This window comes from Dipodomys ordii, unplaced genomic scaffold, assembly GCF_000151885.1.
Source record: "Dipodomys ordii isolate 6190 unplaced genomic scaffold, Dord_2.0 Scaffold62, whole genome shotgun sequence".
NCBI lineage: Eukaryota > Metazoa > Chordata > Mammalia > Rodentia > Heteromyidae > Dipodomys > Dipodomys ordii.
Genome location: NW_012267278.1, coordinates 1,918,277 through 1,941,632, shown reverse-complemented (window position 1 = coordinate 1,941,632; position 23,356 = coordinate 1,918,277). Strand labels below are relative to the sequence as shown.

The window sequence follows — 23,356 nt, the reverse complement described above, 5'->3', positions numbered from 1 at the left end:
CATGATTTCTTTTTATTTATGAAGGGGTAAAGAAGAAGGCAAGCCAGAGTACTATCAGTCCATGGCATCTTTTACAGTTAAAGACTTGTGAGCAGTTTACAGGATTGTCAAGGACTTCAAGCGTCTGAGACTAGACCTCCCCCCAACAGAGGACTCTGGGGTTCATTCTTACATAGTATACCCCCACCCTGGGTTCCAGGAAGCCGGGGTGGGGGTGGGGGGGTGAATCCAATTGGGCCCAAGTTGATCCTGCATGTGTGTTGGGTCATCCAGAAACCCTGAGTCTAGGTATCCTCAGTCTTTCGTAATGGGCTGTAAGTCTCTCTGTTCTTTACACTATTACTTATCTTTTATGGCTATTTATTGCACAAATGCAGATGTCCTTGAAATGACAAAGGTCATTGTAAATTTGCTTGCAAGACATGCAAATACCAGAGGCCCAGGTGTCTTCCAACCTAGATTGTCAGTCTTATAACAAGCTGATACCCTTGCTTTTCTTTCCACACATTAACATCAGTGCTTGGTTGTCTTTCTTATTTGGGGAGACTGCTGAGGTCATAGCTGTTTGAAAGAACCTGATGGACTTGTTTCTGAAGAAACAGCTAATAATGTGGGGCAATATTATTTCACATGATTCCTCAGAGAGTTGAAAGTGTGTACTTGAAGATACCTCTGAACCAGAAAATGGCTCAGCAACATCTGTTCTTGTGTATTTTTCCTTTGTCTTGATGATCTCTCTTTCTTTTTCTCTCTCTATCACATACACATCCCACCCAAGAGGAAAGAGCAAGAGATTTCAGGAGGACTAGATGATGGGCTTCAGGAAGTTGAAAGAGAAAATAGACCTGAAACTGTTAAGTCCAACTCCATGAAGGAGGCCAGTGGCCCTGCATCATTGAGTGGCCTGAAATCCCTGGCAACCAGTATATGGTATACACTGTCACACATGCTAGTTGAAGGGTAGGCCTACTTCCCAATCCTCCCATGCTCTTATCTCGTCTTCTTAGACCTTTCTGTCATCTGCAGCCCTGAAAAGAATCTGAAAGAGCTAGCTCCTAAATTCCTTTAGCTTTTGAAGCACCTATTACTGGGCTTTGCTCTTTTTACTACACTGTGTTTAGCTTTTATAGTCTGCCCATGACTCTCCTTGCTAGTTAATATTATTCTTCCTGCTCTTGGTGTGATAGATATTATACTACTAACACCGATGTTTCCAGTGTGCTGAGGCTTACCTCGCAGTGCATATGAAGGGGATTATAGTCTGGCACATATTAATATTAAAATACTATGTTCTTGTTGTGGCCTTTAGAAAAGCTGATTTAGTCTGCACTTGCTAGCCTGCTTCATGTATCATAATTCAGGGAACAGCCCAAAACTAACTTGTACATTTGGGAACATCCTAGACTTTAAATTTAAGAGTATCTAGGTGGCTCAGTGAAAGCTTTTCCAGGAAAATGGAAAGGTTATCTGCTTCTTTAGTCAGTGGAAGTACCCTTATTTAATAATTTTATGCAGACTTTTGAGCTGTCTTGTGCTCATCTGGGTGTGTAATTGGCACCCAGGAGTGTCCTGGAATCAGCGGTTGGTTCATTTCACCATTTAGCAATATCATTATGTTGGTCATCAGCCACTTTTGCATCCTGTGGTTTTCAACAAGAAGCAATCTTGTAAAACCAGTATAGTGAAACACTGCATATGCAGATGAGACTTAGGGTGGAAGGCAGTTCTCCTAGGAGGCTCCACATTAGCTGGATTACAGTGGGGTGTGGAAGACATAGGGTACTTGTTACTCGAGTCTCTGCAGAGTAGACTCTTAATTCCTATAAAGAAAAAGTCGCTGGTTATTTTATTTGTACTTGTCAGCAGCTGGATATGGCATTTACTTTATTTTTCAACTTCCACCAGTAACACCTTGACTGATGGTTACTGTTAACATAATTAACACTGACACTTGGAAGATAGCCTGTTTCCAGATTCATGTACACACTCTTGTCTGTTTTGTAAATACTAGTCCAAACTTTTCCTTTCCTTAGCCCAAAAAGGTTGTCTCCACCCCTTCCAGTCTTTCCAGGGCGTGGGCCTGTGTGTAGTTGTTTGACTGTGCCCACATATTGGCATGTATTTCAGAGCTACCAAAAAGAAATCGGTTGCTCTTGACATAACAAGGCAAAAAGGAACAGTTTTTCTGAGCTTCAACATCTGAAGAGCTGGAAACAGTTGTGTTTGTATGTGTGATGCAAAGCCAATAAATTTCATGCAAAGGGAGAGATTGTAAACTAAGAACAGAAAAGCAGTTTTTCTGGATTTCAGATGTCAAACTCAGGCTGTTTAGCGCACCCACTCAGCACCTCCAATCCATCCTTTCAATGTGTTTGCAGTGTCAGTGGTTCTGTTGCTGCAGGTTTTGAATCCAGAAGACAAATAACACCCATATGCAACCTTACAGCACTTTTCTATCAGAGTTTCTGACTGAGGTTAAACAGAGAATTCTGATTCTGTAGTCATTGGCAAGCAAAAGATATTGTATTTTTTAAGATTCACGTGGTCTAAAGCAAGCTAATATTTTCTGGCCAAATAACAGACTAATTGCATGTTTTAAATGGTATAGAGTAGAATCCCTGTTTCAAATTAAGCATCATGATAGCAAGGTCCAGAGCACTAAGAAACATTTGCTTGATGTCTCTGGCTGGACGGCTGTAGCATGGTGCCATTTGTGTGTGGGCCTGAACAGGTCGTGCCAGGGACAGCTGGGTAATGCTGCCTTAACTTGAGCTAATTCGTTGTGAACATGTAGCCACCAGGTATGTCACTGAGGAAGGCCTGAATACTTAACAGTTTATGTCTGTAATCATATTTGATAGTGGCCTAGAAGTGGCAATCCCAGAATAGATTAGGAGAAAAAGATTTCAGTTCTGAACAATTAGCTTTAGCAGATGGTTAGAATGGTTCCAACAAGGCTTGCTTCATGGTTGTCAGGCCCTCCCCTTCATCATCCTAAAGGAACACATGCAGAACATTTGATTCAGTCACATAGATTTTGAAGTTTCTGGTCACCTGTTGCTGCCCTCCCAAGCCAGTTTGATGACTTCGGAGGAAAACTCTCATATGAACCTTTGGAGTTAGCCTCGGGCTTGGTTTCTAGTAGCACCGCCTACTGGGCAGGTTGCTTAACCTTTCCATGTCTGTTTGTTTTCTCCAGCAGACTTGTGTTGAAAATAAAATGAGATCAGATTACCACGCACAGAGCATCTGGCAGGCACCAAATACATTAATTTCCTTTAGATTACAGGTGAAGTAGTCTCTATTTTGAATTTCCCTTCTTATGAATCGGCATGCTTGGAGGAGACTTAGAGCAAGGAAGGGTGTGTTATTTGTGGTTTTGAGCATGACTCTGAGAACTCTGAGCCAGCCTCATTACTAAGTAATGAGGGCCCATGGTATCTTAATACAGGCTGGGAGTCAGCTCTTATCCCAGATGGATCTTAGACACCTTCTGCTGTGGCCTTGCTCCATTGAGTAGTCTGCACACTGTCATTTTGTTGTTCTTCCCATCCCTTATTATTGGAACAATAAGCCTACATGTCAAACTATGTCATTATGTTTTAGCACTTAGGGCGATTCTTGACTATCTGAAAACAACTCAAATGCTACTCAAGACTTAATAGTAGACATATATTCTGTCTTCACTCATACAAGTGTCATTCATTGGCTTCACAGTTTATCATATTTCATTTAAAAACACAATATTTTGTGGCTTCTACAGCCTTCCAACTAATCCACTGATTGGATGAATTTTTTTAATACCTACTATGGACCAGGCCCTAGGCCAAGTGCTAGGGTTATATGAGAGATGCTATCTGCTTTAAAGTGTCTAATTTGTATTACTCAAGTTACAAAATAAGATAGGTGGGTGATTGTTGGGTGGGAGGATGGTTGGAAGATAGGTAATATCCATCCTTTGTACTCTCTTCACTTTTTTTTTTTTTTTTTGTCAGTCGTGGGGCTTGAACTCTGGGCTTGGGCACTGTCCCTATGTTCTTCAGCTCAAGGTGAGTGCTCTACCACTTGAGCCACAGCGCCACTTCCAGTTTTCTAGTGGTTTATTGGAGATAAGAGTCTCACAGACTTTCCTGCCTAGGCTGGCTTTGAACCGTGATCCTCAGATCTCAGCCTCCTGAGTAGTTAGTATGACAGGCGTGAGCCACCGGCACCCGGCTCTCTCTTCACTTTATAATCCCTTCAAATTGATGTGGCAATCCAGATATGGAACTAATGCTGTGTTTCTGAGTGGTATTACTTTGATACCTCAAGCCAAGGGTCTGAAAATGCCTCACGTTATGGCTACTAACTAGCTGGTTGAAGGTGGCAAGTATGGTCTTGCGCCTTTTTGGTTCTTATGTCCTTTAATTATAAAGTTAGGGCTAATGTTTCATAGCCTCTCCATTTTCCCCAATATCACTTTTTACTGAGCTTACTGCCAAACTTAATTGTTTAATGTCATGAAAGTGATTATAATATATATACATAAATATAATATGTAACATATATTTCTGATGGGTTCCCTAATTCTGGATGTATATTTTAGTGCCCCTTTAAGTAGTTTCATTTTTATACACAGTAAGTTTTCAAAGTGGAAAAAAGGTAGGGCTTTATTATTTTTTTTAATCCAACTGAAGATTAGGTTAATAAAACTATTCTTGTTTTCAGAATCTTAAGAATGTTCTAATTCTTTGGCTAATTTTAACTCTTTGAGGTGTTGAGTATATATTGTTAGATGTGCATAGTCCTAAAATGTTTCAGGAACTTGGGTTTGCTGAGGGCTTATGGACTGTGAAACAGTTTCAGTAATACCGGAGATAAAACTTGGAAAGAGCTTGGAGCTGGCCACACACTATCAATTTAACCTGCTTTCTGGGAACTGCCATCCATTCACTAGGCCCCTAGCTGCTGCTTCCTAAGTCTGGGTAGGACTTGGAATGGGAAGTAGCCTGGGGGGGAGGGAGGGTGTTGCAGGGAGTGGGTGTGGGTTGAAGTTGCAAGGCTGCCAGGGTTCTGTGTGTGCCGGAAGTGCAGGTTTGGCTGTGGGGAATGGAATGTTCCTTCTTGCCCTCCAAGAGCAGAAACAGCTGTGGAAGAGCTTGAAGATTGCTAAGTGAAAAAAGAAAAAAATGAGTATGAAAATCCACATTAGAAAACCCAGTAAACCTCTCTTCAGTAGAGTCGTGACCATCTTGCCATTTAGAAGAATTGGCTTCCCATACAGGATTTCTTTTTCAGTTGGAGGCAGGATAAAAAAAATGTCTTAACCTTGTCTATCCAGCCATTGCTCCCATAGGAAAGTTAAGAGTTGTCTGGATAGAAAATGGATTCACCATTTTGATCACCAGGTGTTTATTATTTTATTCCTCCTAATGAGGAACCAGAACCTGTCATTTGCTTGCAGCATGAAAACTTAAATACTAATTTCTAAAGGAGATCTCTGAGTAAAAAATTATTGTCAGTGAATGTAACGGGAAGTCTTGTTTCTAACTGGAAATATAAGCCTTCAGCCAAATTCCAAATAATATTGTTTTAGAACATCATCTTTAAAAAGTTCCCTGGTGGTTTAAACTTGTGTTTTAGAGTAGAGCTAGACTGGATCTTACACATCAGAGTTGTTTGTGCAATCCTTTTTATATGCAGGTTTATTGACATTTTTTCTCAATCTGAAATGCTTATTTTTTCCTACTATAGGGATACTATTTATGAAATAATTTTCTAATCTCAACTTTTTGCTTTATGCTGTCATACTTTCTATACTTTTAAACATTAAATTAGCCCTCAAGTATATAAAAATCTAGTAGAAGAGAGCTAAAAATCAGACTCTAGCGATATCTAAGAAAATCACCACCCTCGCACCTCCCAGTTAAGCCAGATCAGTCCTTAGTTTTGTAAAAATCTCCAGGCTCTCTTCTTCCTACCTCTGCATGCTGAGTGGGGAAGCACCACAGGGCAGAAAGAGGCAGTTCAAGATCAGGATCCTTTTCCATATACTTAATCATTCGTAAGCAAAAGCAAATTCACCTCTGTTTCAAACTCTAGTACTGCTGGGGGTTGGGATGGGGAGAAAAAGCAGATGTAGAGATTTGGACCTTAATTATCTAAAATAATTTTTATAACTTTCTATTTTTCCACACAGAATTACAACTTTAGTCTCTGATACCAATTCTCGCCTTTATCTTCTGAGTGGTGGAAACTTTGGCTTAAAGAATATCATTATGTAGTCACCAAACCTAGGAAAACTAGGAATTAAGTTGGAGTCAGATCTCAGTCAGTGAGACATTAACAGAATAGGGGGAGGTGATGTTTTAGTGCTTCTCAAGCCCTAATTGACATTAGAATAATCTGAGGAGCTTGGAAACCATGCCTACAAACAGGCCATAACCACAGTAACCAAATCAGAAACTTTTAGAGTGGAATGTAAATGATTACAGTCTCCACATATGATTCTAGTAGGCAGCCAGTGTGAAGAATACTACTGAAGGGACTTTTGAGAGAGAGCCTGTGGTTATAAACTAAAAGCACCCGCTCAGATCCTGTCTTTGAAAGAGATGCTGTCTCTTTACATTGCTCTGCTGTGGCACACTGACCTCTAGGACTGCCTCTGACCCTGTTTCTGTTTTTCTGTTCATATAACCTTCCTCACCTGTGGTTCTACAGGTGTATGTATTGGAATCCAGGCATTCCACTTCCTCATTGTAAATTACCAGTGCTCACAAGCTAAGCAATGAGACCTTGAAATGCTGATCCTGTGAAAAGAAGATGCACATTGCATTTGAAGGTGGTCCTGTGACGTGCCACTGCTCCCCCCTTGAAGTTCCTTTTAAGGACCAGTAGATACCTGCAGTTGCCTAGTGGGATGTAGTGCGCCTAGCTCCACAGTTAACAACCATAACTCACTTTGTTGCTTTATAGACAGCCCAGAAGAGAGAGGGAGAGGGAGGGAGGGGGATAGAGAGAGAAAGAGAGGGAGGGAGGGAGAGGGGAGGAGATTGGGGAGAGGGACTGAGAGAAGGAGAGAGAGAGAGAGAGAGAGATTGTCTTGTTCCAAAAAAACCAACAGGGACATTTAAGAGTTAAATTACACAACTCCTTTTTTTTTAATTTTTAAAGTGAGTAGTCTTCTTGTTACTGTTGCTGAGAAAGATAAATGGATACCACATGTTGCTTCCAGACAAAACCCGCTCTGTTCCAGGAGAAGCACATGCAGCTGGCATCTGTGTTAGTGGACAATCTCCACACGGTAAACATGACTTGGAAAGGGCCAAAGCAGACATTAGGGTAGGAACCATTAAGAAATTTCCAGTTACTCCCAACTAATGCAGCACCTTTAAACACTTTCAAAAGTTTGGAGTCCACCCGGCACCGGTGGCTCACGCCCGTAACCCTAGCTACTTAGAGGCTGAGATCTGAGGATCTCGGTTTAAAGCCAACCTGGGCAGGAAAGTCCGTGAGACTCATCTCCAATAAACCACTAGCAAACCGGAAGTGGCTTTGTGGCTTAAGCGGTAGACTGCTCACCTTGAGCTGAAGAGCTCAGCGCCCAAGCCCAGAGTTCAAGCCCCATGACCAACAACAACAACAAAAAAGTTTGGAGTCCTTCCTTGGAAGGAACCATCCTCTCACCTTTTGGCATAAAGCATATGGTGCCAGGAAGACGGTTAAGTTAAGGTTGGTGATCTCACTGCTGCTATGCATGGGATCTGCCAGTTATTGCAAGCTTTGTGCTTGGCATTCTGCTGACTGGTGTGCATGCAGAGCTTTGTTTAATCTTCTCAAAGATCCCAGAGGTGGACAGAGAACATTTTAACCCCTCTTTTTCCATAGGGTAGCTAAAGTTAAGATTGTAGGCAAGTGTCAGCTTTAGCACTTGCCATGAACTTTGAGTATTTGTTCAACACTGTGTCTTCCTCTGACCACTTTTTACTGGGTGTTGAATTATCTGCTTTGTTAATTATTGGTGAGATACTTTTTTCATTTTAAGCAGCTTCTGGCATCTACCTAACCAGTCTTTATAACCAATTGGCATAAATGTAGGGAGCATGGATACTTAAGCATTTGCAGTAAGCAAGAAAGTAATTACTGGGTTATAATAAGTGCAGTCATCTTTATGCTAACTATTTGGGGGTAGTCCAGGCAAAGGAATCTCTAGGCAGTGCCCACACAGTGCAGTCAGCATGACTATGAAATGTACCTCCTCCATGTACCTACTGCACATGCCTCCTTGAAGGAGTTTATAGCTGCAATGTGCAAGACCCAGGTTTGACAGCTCTCTTGCTAATGAATCATACCTAAAGGGCTTCTAACCCAGTGTCAGTCATTTTGTAGAAGCAAAGATCGACATACAAATGAGATGGAGAGTATTTGAACACATTGTGATAGAGTTATCTTAAGGCTCTATAAATCTTTAGGTTCAAGTTGAGAGAAAACTGGTATAGTGGTTCCTGAAGCTGAAATTTCTTCCTAGAGGGCTGGGAGTGTGGCTTAGTGGTAGAGTGCTTACCTAGCGTGCATGAAGTCCTGGGTTCGATTTCTCAGTACTGCAGAAACAGAGAAAGCCTGAAGTGGCTCTGTGGCTCAAGTGGTAGAGTGCTAGCCTTGAGCAAAAGAAGCTCAGACAGTGCTTAGGCCCTGAGTTCAAGTCCCAGGACTGTAAAAAAAACATTCTTCCTAGAGATGTTTGCTTCCTTGTTACTTATCAGCATCTTGATTACTAAGTAGTAGATCTAAATAACTGGAACTGTTCTCATGGTCTCAGGTTGAGGAAGCTTCTGGGCTCCTTCAGTAAGTAAATGTAGGGAGGGAATGGCCTGAGCTTTAGCAGCAGGAGCCTGGTTGGTCAGATGTAACTAATCACTTCACTGTTAAGGAAATGCTACTCCCAGTTCTCTAGCCAACTCACCGTGTTTTTTCAAAATCTTGGCATGATTTTTTAAAAAATTCTAGTTCTTTTGATTTATTTCTTTAGTTAGCTTCATCTCCCAGTCTCCAAACAAATTTAATCCTAAGAATTTTAGATTATTTGGTAGGATGATACATACATCTGTGGGAAATCTTAGACTATTTTAATATTTAAATAATGAGATTGAGGCAAAGGAAGGACCTTTAGGAATATAACCGAAAATTCTATCAGTGGAGAAACATCACAGTACTGGTATTTTACTTGGCGTTTATTTATTATTTGCCTTTCCTGCTTCATCAAAACCTAGATGGAAAAGCTAGTCATTGGAAGTCCTGGCTTCTGAGGAAAACAGAATACATTTCTGGCATTTGAAGCAGAAACAGACAGGTGTGAGTCATGCTTATTGGCCATTGTCAATGCCCTACTTTTCAGATTATGGATTTTTATAAAGGAACAGTTGGACAGCCTGTGTGAATAGGATGCTGCTGAGATGAGGGCCTACCAGTTTCTGTTTCTGTTGTCTTAAGTAACTAGAAAAACCTGTCTGAGTGCTCTTTAGATATATGCCTTAGGCAATATATTCTGCCACCCAAACCTCTAAAATTTGAGTCAGATGAAGACTGGCTACCCACTGAAGCTAATTGCTCATTAAAGAAGGTAGAATTTGTTTCAGAAACTGAGGGTAGTCCCATCCTTAAAGAGGCCACCCTGTATCCCCTTAGAGACGGTGCTGTGCAGGCTGCATCACTAAGGAAGGAAGGCATTGCTGTCCTCGGGTTTGCTCTCCAGAAAGCCTTTTTTCTTTTTTTAAGTCCTTAAAAAATTATTTTTTCTTGCTGGCAGAGGCAGGTGCTGGTGGCTCAATCTAGCTACTCAGGAGGCTGAGATCTGGGGATGCTGGTTCAAAGCCAGCCTTGGCTGGAAAGTCTCTGAGGCTCTTATCTCCAGAACTGAAGCAGTGGCTCAAGTGGTAGAGCACTAACCTTGAACAAAGAAACTCAAGAACAGGACTGAGGCCCTGAATTCAAACCCCAGTATTAGTACACACACACACTCACACACACACACACACACACACACACACAAAATAGTGGGGGAGAGCCCCAATTTTTTACCCCACAATAGTTCATAAATAAAATCAAAGTAATACAATAATGCTTTTATGTCCTTCTTTCTTAAGCATCAGTTGCTTTAGAAGGCTCTCTTGAACTGGTAGCACATATAGATTAAATGGTGACTAGTGAATAATTTGGTAGTGGATCTAGGAAGAGTTATGGTAAAGAAAATGTGAGATTAGAGTTGGGAAGCCTAATTTCAGTTGTGGTTCTTTATGGACCAGCTATGGAGTCTTGTGTTAAATTGTTTCCTATCTCTTAGCCTGAACCTTTATTAAACATGGGTATACACACTCTGCAGGCTTATAGTAAGAATTAGAAACGGTGATTCTGAAACCTGTGTCTCAGTAACAACCCATGCTGGAAGCTTGCAAGCCCCTCAGATCTTTGTCCTTGCCACTGGGGACCTGAATGGATGGCTTGTCTTCATGGCCCTCCTTTCCTGCTTTGACTTGTATGGCTCTGGCCCTCAATATGTGTGTTCCATCCTTTTTACCACATACCTTACAGTAGCTTAATATCCATCTCTAAATTCAGCTAGTTGTAACTTATAATTGCATACACATAGGTTGCTGGAGGTTATAGTCATAGTAATAGATGACCATCCAAAAATCCACACAGGACATTTTGAGTTTCCATAAAATGTTTTTCTTTCAGTAGGTTTGTAAGTGATAAAACTAAAATACATTTTTCTTCCCCAAATGCTTTTTAAAGAGGGGATAGATGATATTTAACAATTGCTCATTCTGATTAATTCTGGGTGTTGGTATAAGCTCTTTTTAGAACCTAGAGCAAAGGAGGCTGGCAAGTGTAATTAGAAAGATGTCTGCAGTACCCTTGTAACGTCAGGACATCTCGATTTTTTTTTCATGCATGAGTTTGTGTTTATGTTTTTGTTTAATCAGGTCATCTGTGAGTGCTCTCTAGTGGAACCACCTTGAACTTGCGTCTTTCCTGAACTCTGCAGAGTACATATCAAGATCATGCTTTATGCCTATTTCACAGAGAAAGTGTTAGACTTTTCAAGCTGCTATTATTATCTTAAAAAATGTAAGAGTTAAAAGAGAAGCAGGGTACATGATTATTTGATTCATCAGATATTCAGCATGCTGTCTGTTTTTTTCTCTCCCATACATCTTGATGGCAGTTGTAGCAATGCCAAGTATGACCCAAGATTGCTGATGCTCATTGCTCTGCCTGGAGTGCAGTTCGTTCTTGCATGGGAACATGCATAGGAAACACTGAGTATTTTGGGTCATTTACTTACAGTAAAAATCATGCTGTCTTTCTGTATTTTAAAAACATTCTGGTAGACCACATGTATTTGTATCTTCTATATAAATACACTTTAAGATTTGCCAATTTTAAAGAATGGTAACAAAAAGATTCATATTTATGGATATATATCCATATTTAATATATGGCAAAAGGCAGTATCTTTTAGCTTTAACTTGCAAATAAAAATTCATCTGGCCTGCAGATGCTGTTCCAGATGTGGACCATACCATCAACTCTTTTTTTTTTCTGTACAAGGAGCATTGTACAGATCAGAATGAGCTTGCCCCAGGCCATGAGCCCACTGTTGGACTCTGCACTTCACAAGTGCGACCAGAACACCCTGACTGCCTAGCGTGATTTGGCTTCTGAAGTGTGTTATTATCATCTATCGTCATTATGTCATCCCTGGCAGGATATTATCATGGCTTTAATGAAGATGGAGTACTGCAGTTGTTGCAGACTGATTAAATTATTTGTCTGGGGTCGCATGTTTGGCTAGTAGCAGAGATAGAACTGAATCTGGGTTATACCTGACAACCAGGTATATCTACTAGGTAAGGAAGAACGTATTTTTGGAGACAGGTTTTTGAGGATATTTGCTGTACTTGAAAAATGTAAATCTTTTTTCTTGGTACTGGTGGCTCATGTCTGTAATCCTAGCTGCTCAGGAGGCTGAGATATGAGGATCAGAGTTCAAAGCCAACACACAAAGAAGAGTCTGTGAGACTCTTACCCCTCAATTAACTACTAAAGACTTGGAAGTGGAGCCTGTGGCTCAAGTAGTAGAGTACTAGCCTTGAACAAAAAAATAGCTCAGAATAGGATGTAGTCCCTGAGTTCAAGCCACAAGACCTGCGCTCTCACTCTCCCTCTCTCCCTCTCCCCTCCCTCTCTCTCCCTCTCTTTCCTTCTCTCTCTCTCTCCCTTTCTCTCTTCATCCATATGCGTGTATACATACACACACACACACACACACACACACACAAAAGCATGCATACCTTTTATTTAGTTTTAGATATGTAGAAAAGTTGCAAAGATAGTACAGAGTTTGCATATACTTTACATCACTTTCCCTCTATTAACATCTTACATTGTGGTACTTATGTTACAATGGTGGACCAATATTGACATCTGTGATGAGCTAAAATCCATATATTATTCAGACTTGCCTCATTTTTTCTAATCTAGGACACTACATTACCAGTAACCATTATATCTCCTTAGGCTCTTCTTTGCTGGCAGGCATTTTGTAAATGTTCTTTAATTGAGATTTGCTTAATGTTGCTTCATAATTAGATTGAAATTGTGGGTTTGGAGAAAAAGAATACAAAACTTGCTTATTTTCAATACATTGTTTCTAAAGGTACAGACTACCAGCAGGTACTTCCATTGGTGTTGACCTTGATCACCTGGCTGAGATAATATTTGTCAGATTTCTCCACTGTAAAATTAATTTTCTCCCTGTTTTTTAAGATATATTCTATTTTTATTTGCTTAACCTAATACATTTGCTAATATATTTGCTTAACCTAATAATATAGAGAAATCCTACTATATTTTGTCCATTGAAAAACCTTTTGAAAAGTGTTTCTCCCTCTTTTTATACCGTACTCTTGGACAGAACATTCTGCACTCAACCCACATTACCTTGAGGGGATCGTATGTAAATTATTTGAATTCTTCCAAATTGGAGATATGCCTGTTTCTTTTACAAACCCAGAAAATCCTGACATATCATTCTTGTGTCTACCAGATGTGACATAATAAGATGTGAATAGATGGGGTGGATGGAGTCATGGGAAGGCAGGTAAAAATTCCTATTCTTAGTTCATAGAAGTAGTTAAGAAGTAGATGCTGCCTCTGTTACTGTGGAAGAGAGGACCATGGGGGAGTAAAATGCATGCTCAGATGATGAATTACTTCTAGAGAGTCAGGGAGCTCTGTTGCAAAGTACAAAGAAAGGAGTAGTGTGGCCATAAATTCTAAGTGTGAACTCTAATATTGGATTATAATTGTGGAAAGGACAATAAAACTTACAAATTGGGGGAAAACGGTGTCAATAAGCGTGTTTGTTCCTAGCGTCTCCTTGCTATGAAACCATCTCCCAACCTCCTAGACATGAAACCTCCCACTTACCTCGCCTCTTTATTCCATGACTTGCATGTAGGAAGATCATGTAGATGATTGTCTTGTAAATCATTTTTAGTCTTTAACATTGAGGAGGCTTAGCTGTGTGCCAGTGGCTTACTGCAGACATCCTAACTACTCTAGCCTAGAAGATGAGATCTGAGGGTCTGCCCCAGCTGGGGGCATAATAGTCTCTGAGACTCTTTATCTTCAGTTAACTAACAAAATGCCAGACTGGAGGCATAGCTCAGGTGGCACCATCCATGAGCAAAAATAGCCAAGCAAGAGCATAAGGTCCTGATTTTAAGCTGCAGTACTAGCAGAAAATGAGATTTATAGCCAAGTGCCAGTGGCTCATGCCTCTAATCCTAGCTACGCAGGAGGTTGAGAGTTGGAAGGATTATAATTCAAGGATAGCCCGGGCAGAAAAAAAAATTCCTAAGACTCGTCTCCAAAATATCCAACAAAACACCAGCTGAAAGTGTGGCTTAAGAGGTAGAATGCCAGCTGAGTGACTGTGAGGCCCTGAATTCAAACCCTACTATCAGCCAGGGGGATGTGGGGGATGGAAAGACTTGAAAATGGAAATTTTTGATTTATGTATTTCTTCTGTGCATCCTGGCTCATGTCTGACATTTTTCCCTTTCTCTCTACAGAACTCTATTCGGCACAACCTGTCACTGCACAGTCGATTCATGCGGGTCCAAAATGAGGGGACTGGCAAGAGCTCTTGGTGGATCATCAACCCTGATGGGGGAAAGAGTGGGAAGGCCCCCCGGCGAAGAGCGGTCTCCATGGACAACAGCAACAAGTACACCAAGAGCCGTGGCCGTGCAGCCAAGAAGAAGGCAGCCCTGCAGACTGCACAGGAGTCGGCAGATGACAGCCCTTCCCAGCTCTCAAAGTGGCCCGGCAGCCCCACATCCCGCAGCAGCGATGAGCTGGATGCGTGGACAGACTTCCGCTCACGCACCAATTCCAATGCCAGCACAGTCAGTGGCCGCCTGTCACCCATCCTGGCAAGCACAGAGTTGGATGATGTCCAGGACGACGACGCACCACTCTCCCCCATGCTTTACAGCAGCTCAGCCAGCCTGTCGCCCTCAGTGAGCAAGCCATGCACCATGGAGCTGCCACGGCTCACTGACATGGCGGGCACTATGAATCTGAATGATGGGCTGACTGAGAACCTCATGGACGACCTGCTAGATAACATCACACTCCCATCATCCCAGTCCTCACCCACTGGGAGTCTCATGCAGCGGAGCTCTAGCTTCCCATATACCACCAAGGGCTCAGGCTTGGGCTCTCCAACCAGCTCCTTTAATAGCACCGTATTTGGACCTTCATCTCTGAACTCCCTGCGCCAGTCTCCCATGCAAACCATCCAAGAGAACAAGCCAGCTACCTTCTCTTCCATGTCGCACTATGGCAACCAGACACTCCAAGACCTGCTCACTTCGGACTCACTCAGCCACAGCGATGTCATGATGACCCAATCAGACCCCCTAATGTCTCAGGCCAGCACTGCTGTGTCTGCTCAGAACTCCCGCCGGAACGTGATTCTTCGCAGTGACCCAATGATGTCCTTTGCTGCCCAGCCTACCCAGGGGAGTTTGGTCAATCAGAACTTGCTCCACCATCAGCACCAAACCCAGAGTGCTCTTGGTGGCAGCCGTGCCTTGTCGAATTCCGTCAGCAACATGGGCTTGAGTGACTCCAACAGCCTTGGGTCAGCCAAACACCAGCAACAGTCTCCTGGCAACCAGTCTATGCAAACCCTCTCAGACTCTCTCTCAGGCTCCTCCTTATACTCAACTAGTGCAAACCTTCCTGTCATGGGCCACGAGAAGTTCCCCAGTGACCTGGACCTGGACATGTTCAATGGGAGCTTGGAATGTGACATGGAGTCCATTATCCGTAGTGAACTCATGGATGCTGATGGGTTGGATTTTAACTTTGACTCCCTCATCTCCACGCAGAACGTTGTTGGTTTGAATGTGGGGAACTTCACTGGTGCTAAGCAGGCCTCATCTCAGAGCTGGGTGCCAGGCTGAAGGATCACTGAGGAAAGGGGAAGTGGGCAAAGCAGGTCAGTGCCCAAGGCTATGGCATAACAATAAGAAGGAAGGGCCACAGAACACCTGTCCTTTATTGACTTTAACTGCCCCAGTGGTACACAGTCCTCTGGTTCCAAGACAGTCACCCCAGAGTTGTACTTGCTAACCAAATAGGGCTGCTAGGTACCCTTCCCTCCTCAGGAGTTTTACTGACAGTAAGAAGAGCACACACACATATACAGAGAGGCTCCTTCTTTGTATCCTGCAGCCCTCACTGAGTTATGGCACAGTGCCCCCTACATGATGGATGAGTGGATGAGAGCAGAAGGAGAAGGAAGGGAATCTTAGGTCCTGCTTGAAGGTGAAGGATGGAAGCCCCAGGGCTCCCTTATAGACACTCGGATCCAGCACTTCCCTTGTCAGTCTGCCATGTGATGAGGTGTCTGGTCATTTTTTTTCCAACATCATGGTGATGGAGCATTTGTTTCTGAACTCTTTCTTATGTGAATTACCTGATCTGTTAGATTATTCTTCACTGTAGTACTAGACATCTAGATTAGTGCTCAGGACTTAAGCATTTAAAAATACAAATGAGCTTGGTGCTGGTGGCTCATGCCTGTAATCCTAGCTACTCAGGAGGCTGAGATCTGAGGATTGCGGTTCAAAGCCAGCCTGGGCAGGAAAGTCCGTGAGACTCTTATCTCCACTTAACCAGCAGAAAACCAGAAGTGGCGCTGTGGCTCAAGTAGTAGAGTGCTAGCTTTGAGCTAAAGAGCTGAGGGCCAGAGTCCAGGCCCAGAGTTCAAGCCCATGATTGACCAAAAAAAAAAAAAAAAAAGAGGCTGGAAAGACAAGATTTTATACGAGAGAGCAGTTATTCATGTGCTTCTCCTTGTTATTCAACCTATAAATGGTATCAGACACAGAGTGGCACGCTTGTGAATGGTGCACAGAGTTGTGGTTTGGGATCAGAGTTGGGAGTTTTTTGGCTGCTGTCATGGGCATGTTGCTTAGCACCTGCACCTCAGTGTCCCATTTTAGAATATGAGGGTAATGACCCTAGCTACTCCACAGAGTTTTTGCAAGAATCAAATGCACAAAGGATATGAATGTGCTTTGCAAAACTACAGTGGGTTGAAATATATACAGTGCAATTAGACAAACATACTGACAGATGATCAAATAGGGAGCCCGTAGAGGTTAAGTAGTTTGCCCAAGGCCACACAGCTGGACTCATGGCTTGACCCATAGTAGTTCCTTAGTTTTTTTTCAGTTGGTACAAAATGGGAAGTGCTCTGGACTTAGCCCAAGTAGTAGCTAATAGAAAGCTTGCCCTGGAACTATCCTTCTAGAAAACTGAGGGGAACTTTAGGGCCTTCTGCTAACAGGTTTGTGCCCCAGTCACCATGCTAAAAGGCTTTGCTTTGCCCCGGTTCTTTCTGGTGGTTGTTGTTGTTTTATTATTCTTAAGTTTCATTCTCAGAAAACTGCTTACTCCCTTCTTTAAATGACATGAAAGAGAAAAGGAATTCAAAGCCATAAAAACCCAGTCTTGTTAACCCTCCATGCAAAGGAATTACAAGGGGCTCCTACAGTGAGCTCACTGAAGCCCTGGATAGCTGTGGAAAGGGAATGTCTGAGAGCCAGCACTGTGAGCTAAAGCATCTCAGCTTTCCCAGGCAAGAATAGGCCCCTAATGGAACCCAGACATCTGCTCTCGACATTTAATGGCCCTTGAGCTGGTTTAAAAAAAAAAAAAAAGAATGTAATGGAAGCTAAATAGGATGATAGTGCTACCAGGCCAGCCAGTGCTGTCTCTTACCTGAGCTTGAGCTGGCGGAGGTTTGTCTTTAGAAACGTAGATGTTTGGTTTTTAGAAGAATAGATGGTTTGTCTTCTTGGAGGAAGAGGAATGTATATCTTCTAAAGACACAGTTTTAATTTGGCTGTCATTGTAAAGGACAGCACTTTCAGGTTCCCTGGAAAGAATGAGTTGAGCAGAAAACGTCCCATCAATTTTTGTCTGATATTTCAAACATGGATTTCCCTCTTGTGTGGGTATGTGTGTGCAATTATGAAAGATTGTACAAAGATCTGTTAAGAGAGATTAAATATATTAGCTTTAAATCTTTATTGGCTAAACCATAATTTTCATACTGATAAATGACTACTTTGGGTATGATACATTTCATCTTTATACCCTGTTGGAAGTTGTCATTTAGTCACCTTTTCCTCACAACTTTTTGGAAGAGGTTAATTTGATAGGGTATTTCTTGATTTGAAAAGGAACCACTTCTCATGTAATCCCAGCCTGCAGAAGGATCATCAGTTTAAGACCAGCCGGGACTACATAGCAAGTTTCAGGCAAGGATGGCAACTAAACAAAGCAAGTTGCTGAATCGCTACGAAAGGAAACCAGCTCAATATAACCACAGGGCCGAGTATAGACAGTGGAAGCTCCTGAAGGGGTGGCCCTCCTTCTTGGTATAAGATTCCACATTGCCTTGGAATGAATTTCTCAGCATTCAGGAGCACATGTGGCTGGAAGCATATTTTTACTTTTAAGCTTTAGCTGTCAAGTTTTTGAAGACTCTTTTTTTTTTTTTTTTTTGACTGTGGGGTCTGAACTCTGGGCCTAGGCGCTGTCCCTCAGCTCTTCAGCTCAAGGCTAGCTTTCTACCACTTGAGCCACAGTGTCACTTCCGGCTTTTTCTGCTTATGTGGTGCTGAGGAATCGAACCCAGGGCCTCATGCATGCAAGACAAGCACTCTACCACTGAGCCACCTCCCCAGCCCAAGTTATTGAAGACTCTTACACTCTTACATTCAGAAAACAGGACTTAAGACAGAATCACAGACCTCATACCCCAAATTAAGCATCCCAGCTTCCCAAGAGCTCTTCTGCAATGACTCTTTTGTTTGCCTTTGTTTTAGTCATTCTCTATATTCATTACAACTCACTGGCAAGAGGTCCCATGGCTTTTCTCCTGGTGGTCATGGAGCAGCTCTGTTCAGATGACATTTTGCTGGCGAATTATATTAGGGTGCTTCTCTGGATGTCTCACAAGTGGCTTTCATTTTAGGGCATAGGTAAAATCCTTTGACCTTTGTGTCTGTCTGCAAAAGAAACATTTCCATACTTTTTTTGTGACTGACAGTCTTCCCTCGATGTTCCCTGGGCATACACACTGATGGACTCAAGCTCTTCAAGCTCTTAGACCCTCTTGAGTTAGACAAGTGTCTCCATGGAGGGAAAGCTGCTTCACTTTCTCCCTAGTATTGATGTCAGAAGATGTCTGAATCCATAAGCTCTTTGATTTGTTTTCCTCTCTTGTCACTTGGGGACACGTTTAGGGAACAGCTCACAATGTAATTTAAACTACTTCATGGTAAGATTGGAAAACATCCACCAGGAGAAGCCATATGGAGAAGAGAGAGGGGTCATTGTCTTCCTGTTCCTGTCACTAGCCACATCACTTAGAAATCTCTTAATCTATAAAACAGAATAGAAACATAGAACATTAAGGGTGTATCAGATAGATAGATCATATATATATATATATATATATGATCTATATATATGATCATATATAGAGAGAGATCATATATATATATATATATATATATATATATATATATAGCTTGAACTTTGAAACTAAACATTCTGCTTATAAAATGGTAAGTGATGTACTAGTATAGAATTAGAATTTGGAACTGATGCGTAGGCTACCTTCCTAAAAGGGTGAATCTGTAATGCCAGTTTGATTGACGTTTGAAGGTTGTGATTTGTGAGTCTATCATGTCTTTTAATTTTAACCAAATACGGGTAGCAGTATTTGGTATTTCATTTATCTGAAGTCTTGTTTTTCTTGATGTAGTTAATAATTTCTGTTTTAGAGAATATGATATTCTGCTTGGAAAACAGACCCAGCTATTTGTCCCTCAACTGTAGTCTGGGTAACAGTGTGTTCTGCATCTGCAGAGGTCTTTACTCTTGCCACTTTAAGAAGCTTAACTTCTCACCTACTATTCATGAGATGACTGGATCTTCCTAGTGTTGATAACAGTAAAGGAAATTTGATCAAGCTATGAACAGGGATTCTTTGTAGAGTCTGGGACATGCCATACATGGTATTTTCCCCTGGAAAACAGTGACATCCAGCACAAACACTGCTCTTCCTTGGACTTGTTGGCTTTATCATCTACCTATGTATGCTTCTGGCCAGCCTGCTAAACATGGGGCAGAGTTTGAGAGTTTTCCACTTCAACCAAGTGCATTTATAAGTGGCATTATGTTAGAAAGCTCTCACTTGGCCATGGAGCTTTCTGTGGATTATAAACAAATGGGTTAAACAGCACAATTGCTCATTGTAATTCTTGTAAACTATAAGCTCCCATTAGAAGTTTCTTTTTAAGTATTTGTACTGCTCAACATTTGATGCTTTATAAATAGCATTTTCTGTAAGTGGACTCTTCCCTTGGGGTTATGTGTGCATCTCTCAGGCTGCCTTTCTGTATGGGGAAGGGAAATGGGTGTATCAAGAGCCACCTCGATGTCCTGGCTGGAGAGATTGCCTGTCCCTGTTGTTCTCCTCAGTCCTGGGAAGGTGGGATGACAGTTGCTGGCTGCCTTTTGTCTCCAGACTTAAAGACCAAGGTTGGCTTTTATTCAAAGGTAGAGATTTTCTTATCCTAAAAATTGAGATATCACTTCGTTTACCCTATCCTTATTGATGTGTTCATTTGATTTCAAAGTCTTGCTTTACCCCATCCTCTAAAATGTTTTAAAATTTAAACTTTAGAAACTAAAATGAGCTAAAGTTTTTTTGTGAATTAGTGATACTATAGATGCTTAGATATCTAATATGTTATTGTTCCTCAAAGTACTTCACAGAATAATTACTCTTAAACTGTCCATGAGAATGTAGTAGAAAATGGAGCCTGTTTTGGAAATACTGTGTTAAACAAAGGAAAATTAGGTTATTTCCGGCAGGTTGTCTTAAAACCTAAATGAACATTACAAACCTTGGAAGATAGGCTATATCACACAGGGCATTCAGTGTTTCCTAAATTTGGTATCTTGACTATATCTTTTTAATTTTGCAAGAACCTACAGGATCAGCATTCTTAGGAAGCCCTAAAGAAATCCTGTCCTGGGGCTGGGAAGGTAGCTCAGTGGTAGAGCGCTTGTCTTGCACGCCGGAGGCTCTGGGTTCAATTCCTCAGCACCACATAAGCAAAAAGAAAAAAAAGCCGGAAGTGGTGCTGTGGCTCAAGTGGTAGAGTGCTAGCTTTGAGCTGAAGAGCTGAGGGACAGCACCCAGGCCCCAGAGTTCAGGCCCCACGACCGGACCCCAAAAAAAGAAAAAAAAATCCTGTCCTTAAGAAATCCTGCTAAAATAGGTGGTGGGTTCTTCACGTTTTCCTCCAGGGGGGCGGGGAGGAGGGGATTACAGTTGTTAAGCAAGTGCTGTATCACTTGAGCCCATGCCCTTACCCTCAGCTTACTTCGTCATTGTTCTTGAGGGTTTGTTTGTTTTTTGAGGGGAGGAGGGTTAGTATGCCTTTGTCACATAATAAGCATCTCTCAGCTGTGGACTATGTTCTTCCTGTGGATGAGCTAGCTACCTGGCATGTGGCAGACCCCATTTTGATGGCAATGCTAAGCAAAGCCTAGATTCATTAGACAGAATGTATTTTGAGAATCTGCTGGGCACAGGGATAGAGGTGAATCAAAAAGGGCCTCACCTTCAACTGACTGCATTGGCGGTGACTTATCCTGCAGTGAAAAACGGCCTCACATGCCAGGTGGGAGCAAAAGACACACACAATGTGGCAACCATAACATGCCAGATTTTCTTGGACAACTCTGACTTAAAGAGCCGTATTTCTTTATTGTATGTTTTTCTTTTTCCATGTGTCTTTGGGGCATAAAAATACAAACATCACTACTTCGGGAGTTCTATCAGAATAGGTCAGAGTTCACTCAGTTCATCATCAGTTTCCAGATGATGGTTTCTGTTAAAAGCCCCACTGGACTTTTGCTGTAGGTTTTGGTTTTGTAGTTGAGTGTGTGTTCTTTTTCTCCCTTCCATTTGGTTATTATTTATTTGTTGGGGAGAAGGTAGCAGCAGTTCCTACGTTGGACATAAGCCAATTTGAACCCATTGGAGCATGCTGTTCCTGGGTTCTACTCTGAGGTGAACGGTGGGTTAAAAGGCCTCCCTATAGCTGCTAGGGAGTTGAGCAAGGCCGTGTGAAATGGCAGAGGGAATGTGGACTAGTAGCACATTTTTATGCCTCGTGGCTCTGAGTCAAGCCACTCAGATGAGTCTCAGTTTGCTTATCTCTCAGGGCTAGCTCTTACAGGACTAGCTCTGATAGAATTTACTGTCTTGTTTGCCCCTTTAAAAAAAATTATTTAATGTTTGTTGTGTTTGGGTTCCTCCCTCCCCCACTGGGGTCTGAACTTATTAGTTTTTGTGCTTACTAAATGATCATTTTGCCCCCCTTGAGCCATATCTTCAGCCTCCTTTTGCATTATTTTCAAGCGAGGGTGTCCCTTTATGCCTGGGCTATCTGTACTGTATCCCTGGATGACAGGTATGCCCAGCCATGGTGCTTCCCCAGTAGCTGCGATAGTAGATGTGTATCACTCAGTCCAGCCGTGGGTTGGGATGGAATGAATCAAACTTTCATGCCAAGGCTGGCCTTGAACTGCAATTCCTTGCATTTTCCTGCCTCCCAAGTAGCTAAGATTACATGCATGAGCCACATTGCCCAGGTTTTGTGATTTTAAGTGACTCCAGAAATCGATACAGAATAAAGAAAACAGCGAGTCTTATAAACACAGAGAACCACTACTTTTCTCAGTAAACTAGAATCAGTCTATATTCTTTATTCAACAAGTATAGCACTTGTCTGTCAGATAAAAGCCTTTGCTTTTTGAAGACAATGTTCCCTAGAAGTCCTGCCTACTAATTTGAGGGCACCCATTAGAGAAACTGACGTTTTTCCACTTTCAAAGTAAGCCTCTGTGCAGATGGACCAACAGGTTAGATATGGTGCCCAAATTGTTCCGTTAGCATCTTTGAAGGAGTGCTTGAGCAACCTGGCTGTGTGGCCTTAGGTTTCCCGAAGGGCCTGATGGGTTCATAGGAGCTAGTAGCCAGCTGCTAAGGGAGAAGCCTCAGCTGTATTTCCTGGGTGTCCTGAGCCGGGCCCATGGTTCTGCTCTCCAGAACCTCTCCTTTCTGCCCTCCCACTGCCAGGCTATCCCAGGCCACACAGATCTTCTAGGGCTTCCTTGGAAACAGAAAAGTTGCCTCATACGGGCATGATGTAGCAGTGATGATTTACCTCTTATGACACAATTCTGTTGTTAAGAAAGATAGTCACTGAAAACCTGAAAGACCAGGCTGCCCTTCTCAAGACGTCACAGCAGACCCAGTCTGAGATACTGTGCTCTGCAAGACTGAATGGGGCTGGAATGCATGCCAGTGTCTTGGCTGCTTTTGTTTCTTTTCCTTGCAGTAAGAGATGTGGGCCTCACTCTGTGATTCTAGATTTCTTATTGGATAACCTTTTTGCTAAAGATCCATGGCATTCATTTATTAAAGGATGAGAATCACTTAGTCATGAAGTCTCTGAAGATAATTCTAGTGTTTTGGAAGGATGGACTTAATTGCCAGTCTTGATTTGATTGAGGGTTTGTGTGTCAGTATGTCTTTCCTTCTCTTTTTCTCTGATGAAAGAAGTCTGAGCCATACAATTTTTTTTATAAACTATTCGTGTCTGTGTAGAATGTTTGATTTTATTCCTTGGGGGAAATTTGT

The 23,356-nt window shown here is 42.1% G+C and overlaps 1 protein-coding gene across 1 annotated transcript in view; it reads left to right on the top strand.

Moving 5' to 3' along the window:
* Foxo3 (forkhead box O3) overlaps window positions 1–23,356 on the top strand; it is a 109,323-nt gene that overhangs the window by 74,559 nt on the left and 11,408 nt on the right. Inside the window, exon 3 of the mRNA XM_013022421.1 lies at window positions 14,118–15,553. Coding sequence (XP_012877875.1) covers window positions 14,118–15,518 — 1,401 coding nt within the window. The 3' untranslated portion in view covers window positions 15,519–15,553. The remainder of the gene's footprint in view (window positions 1–14,117; window positions 15,554–23,356) is intronic.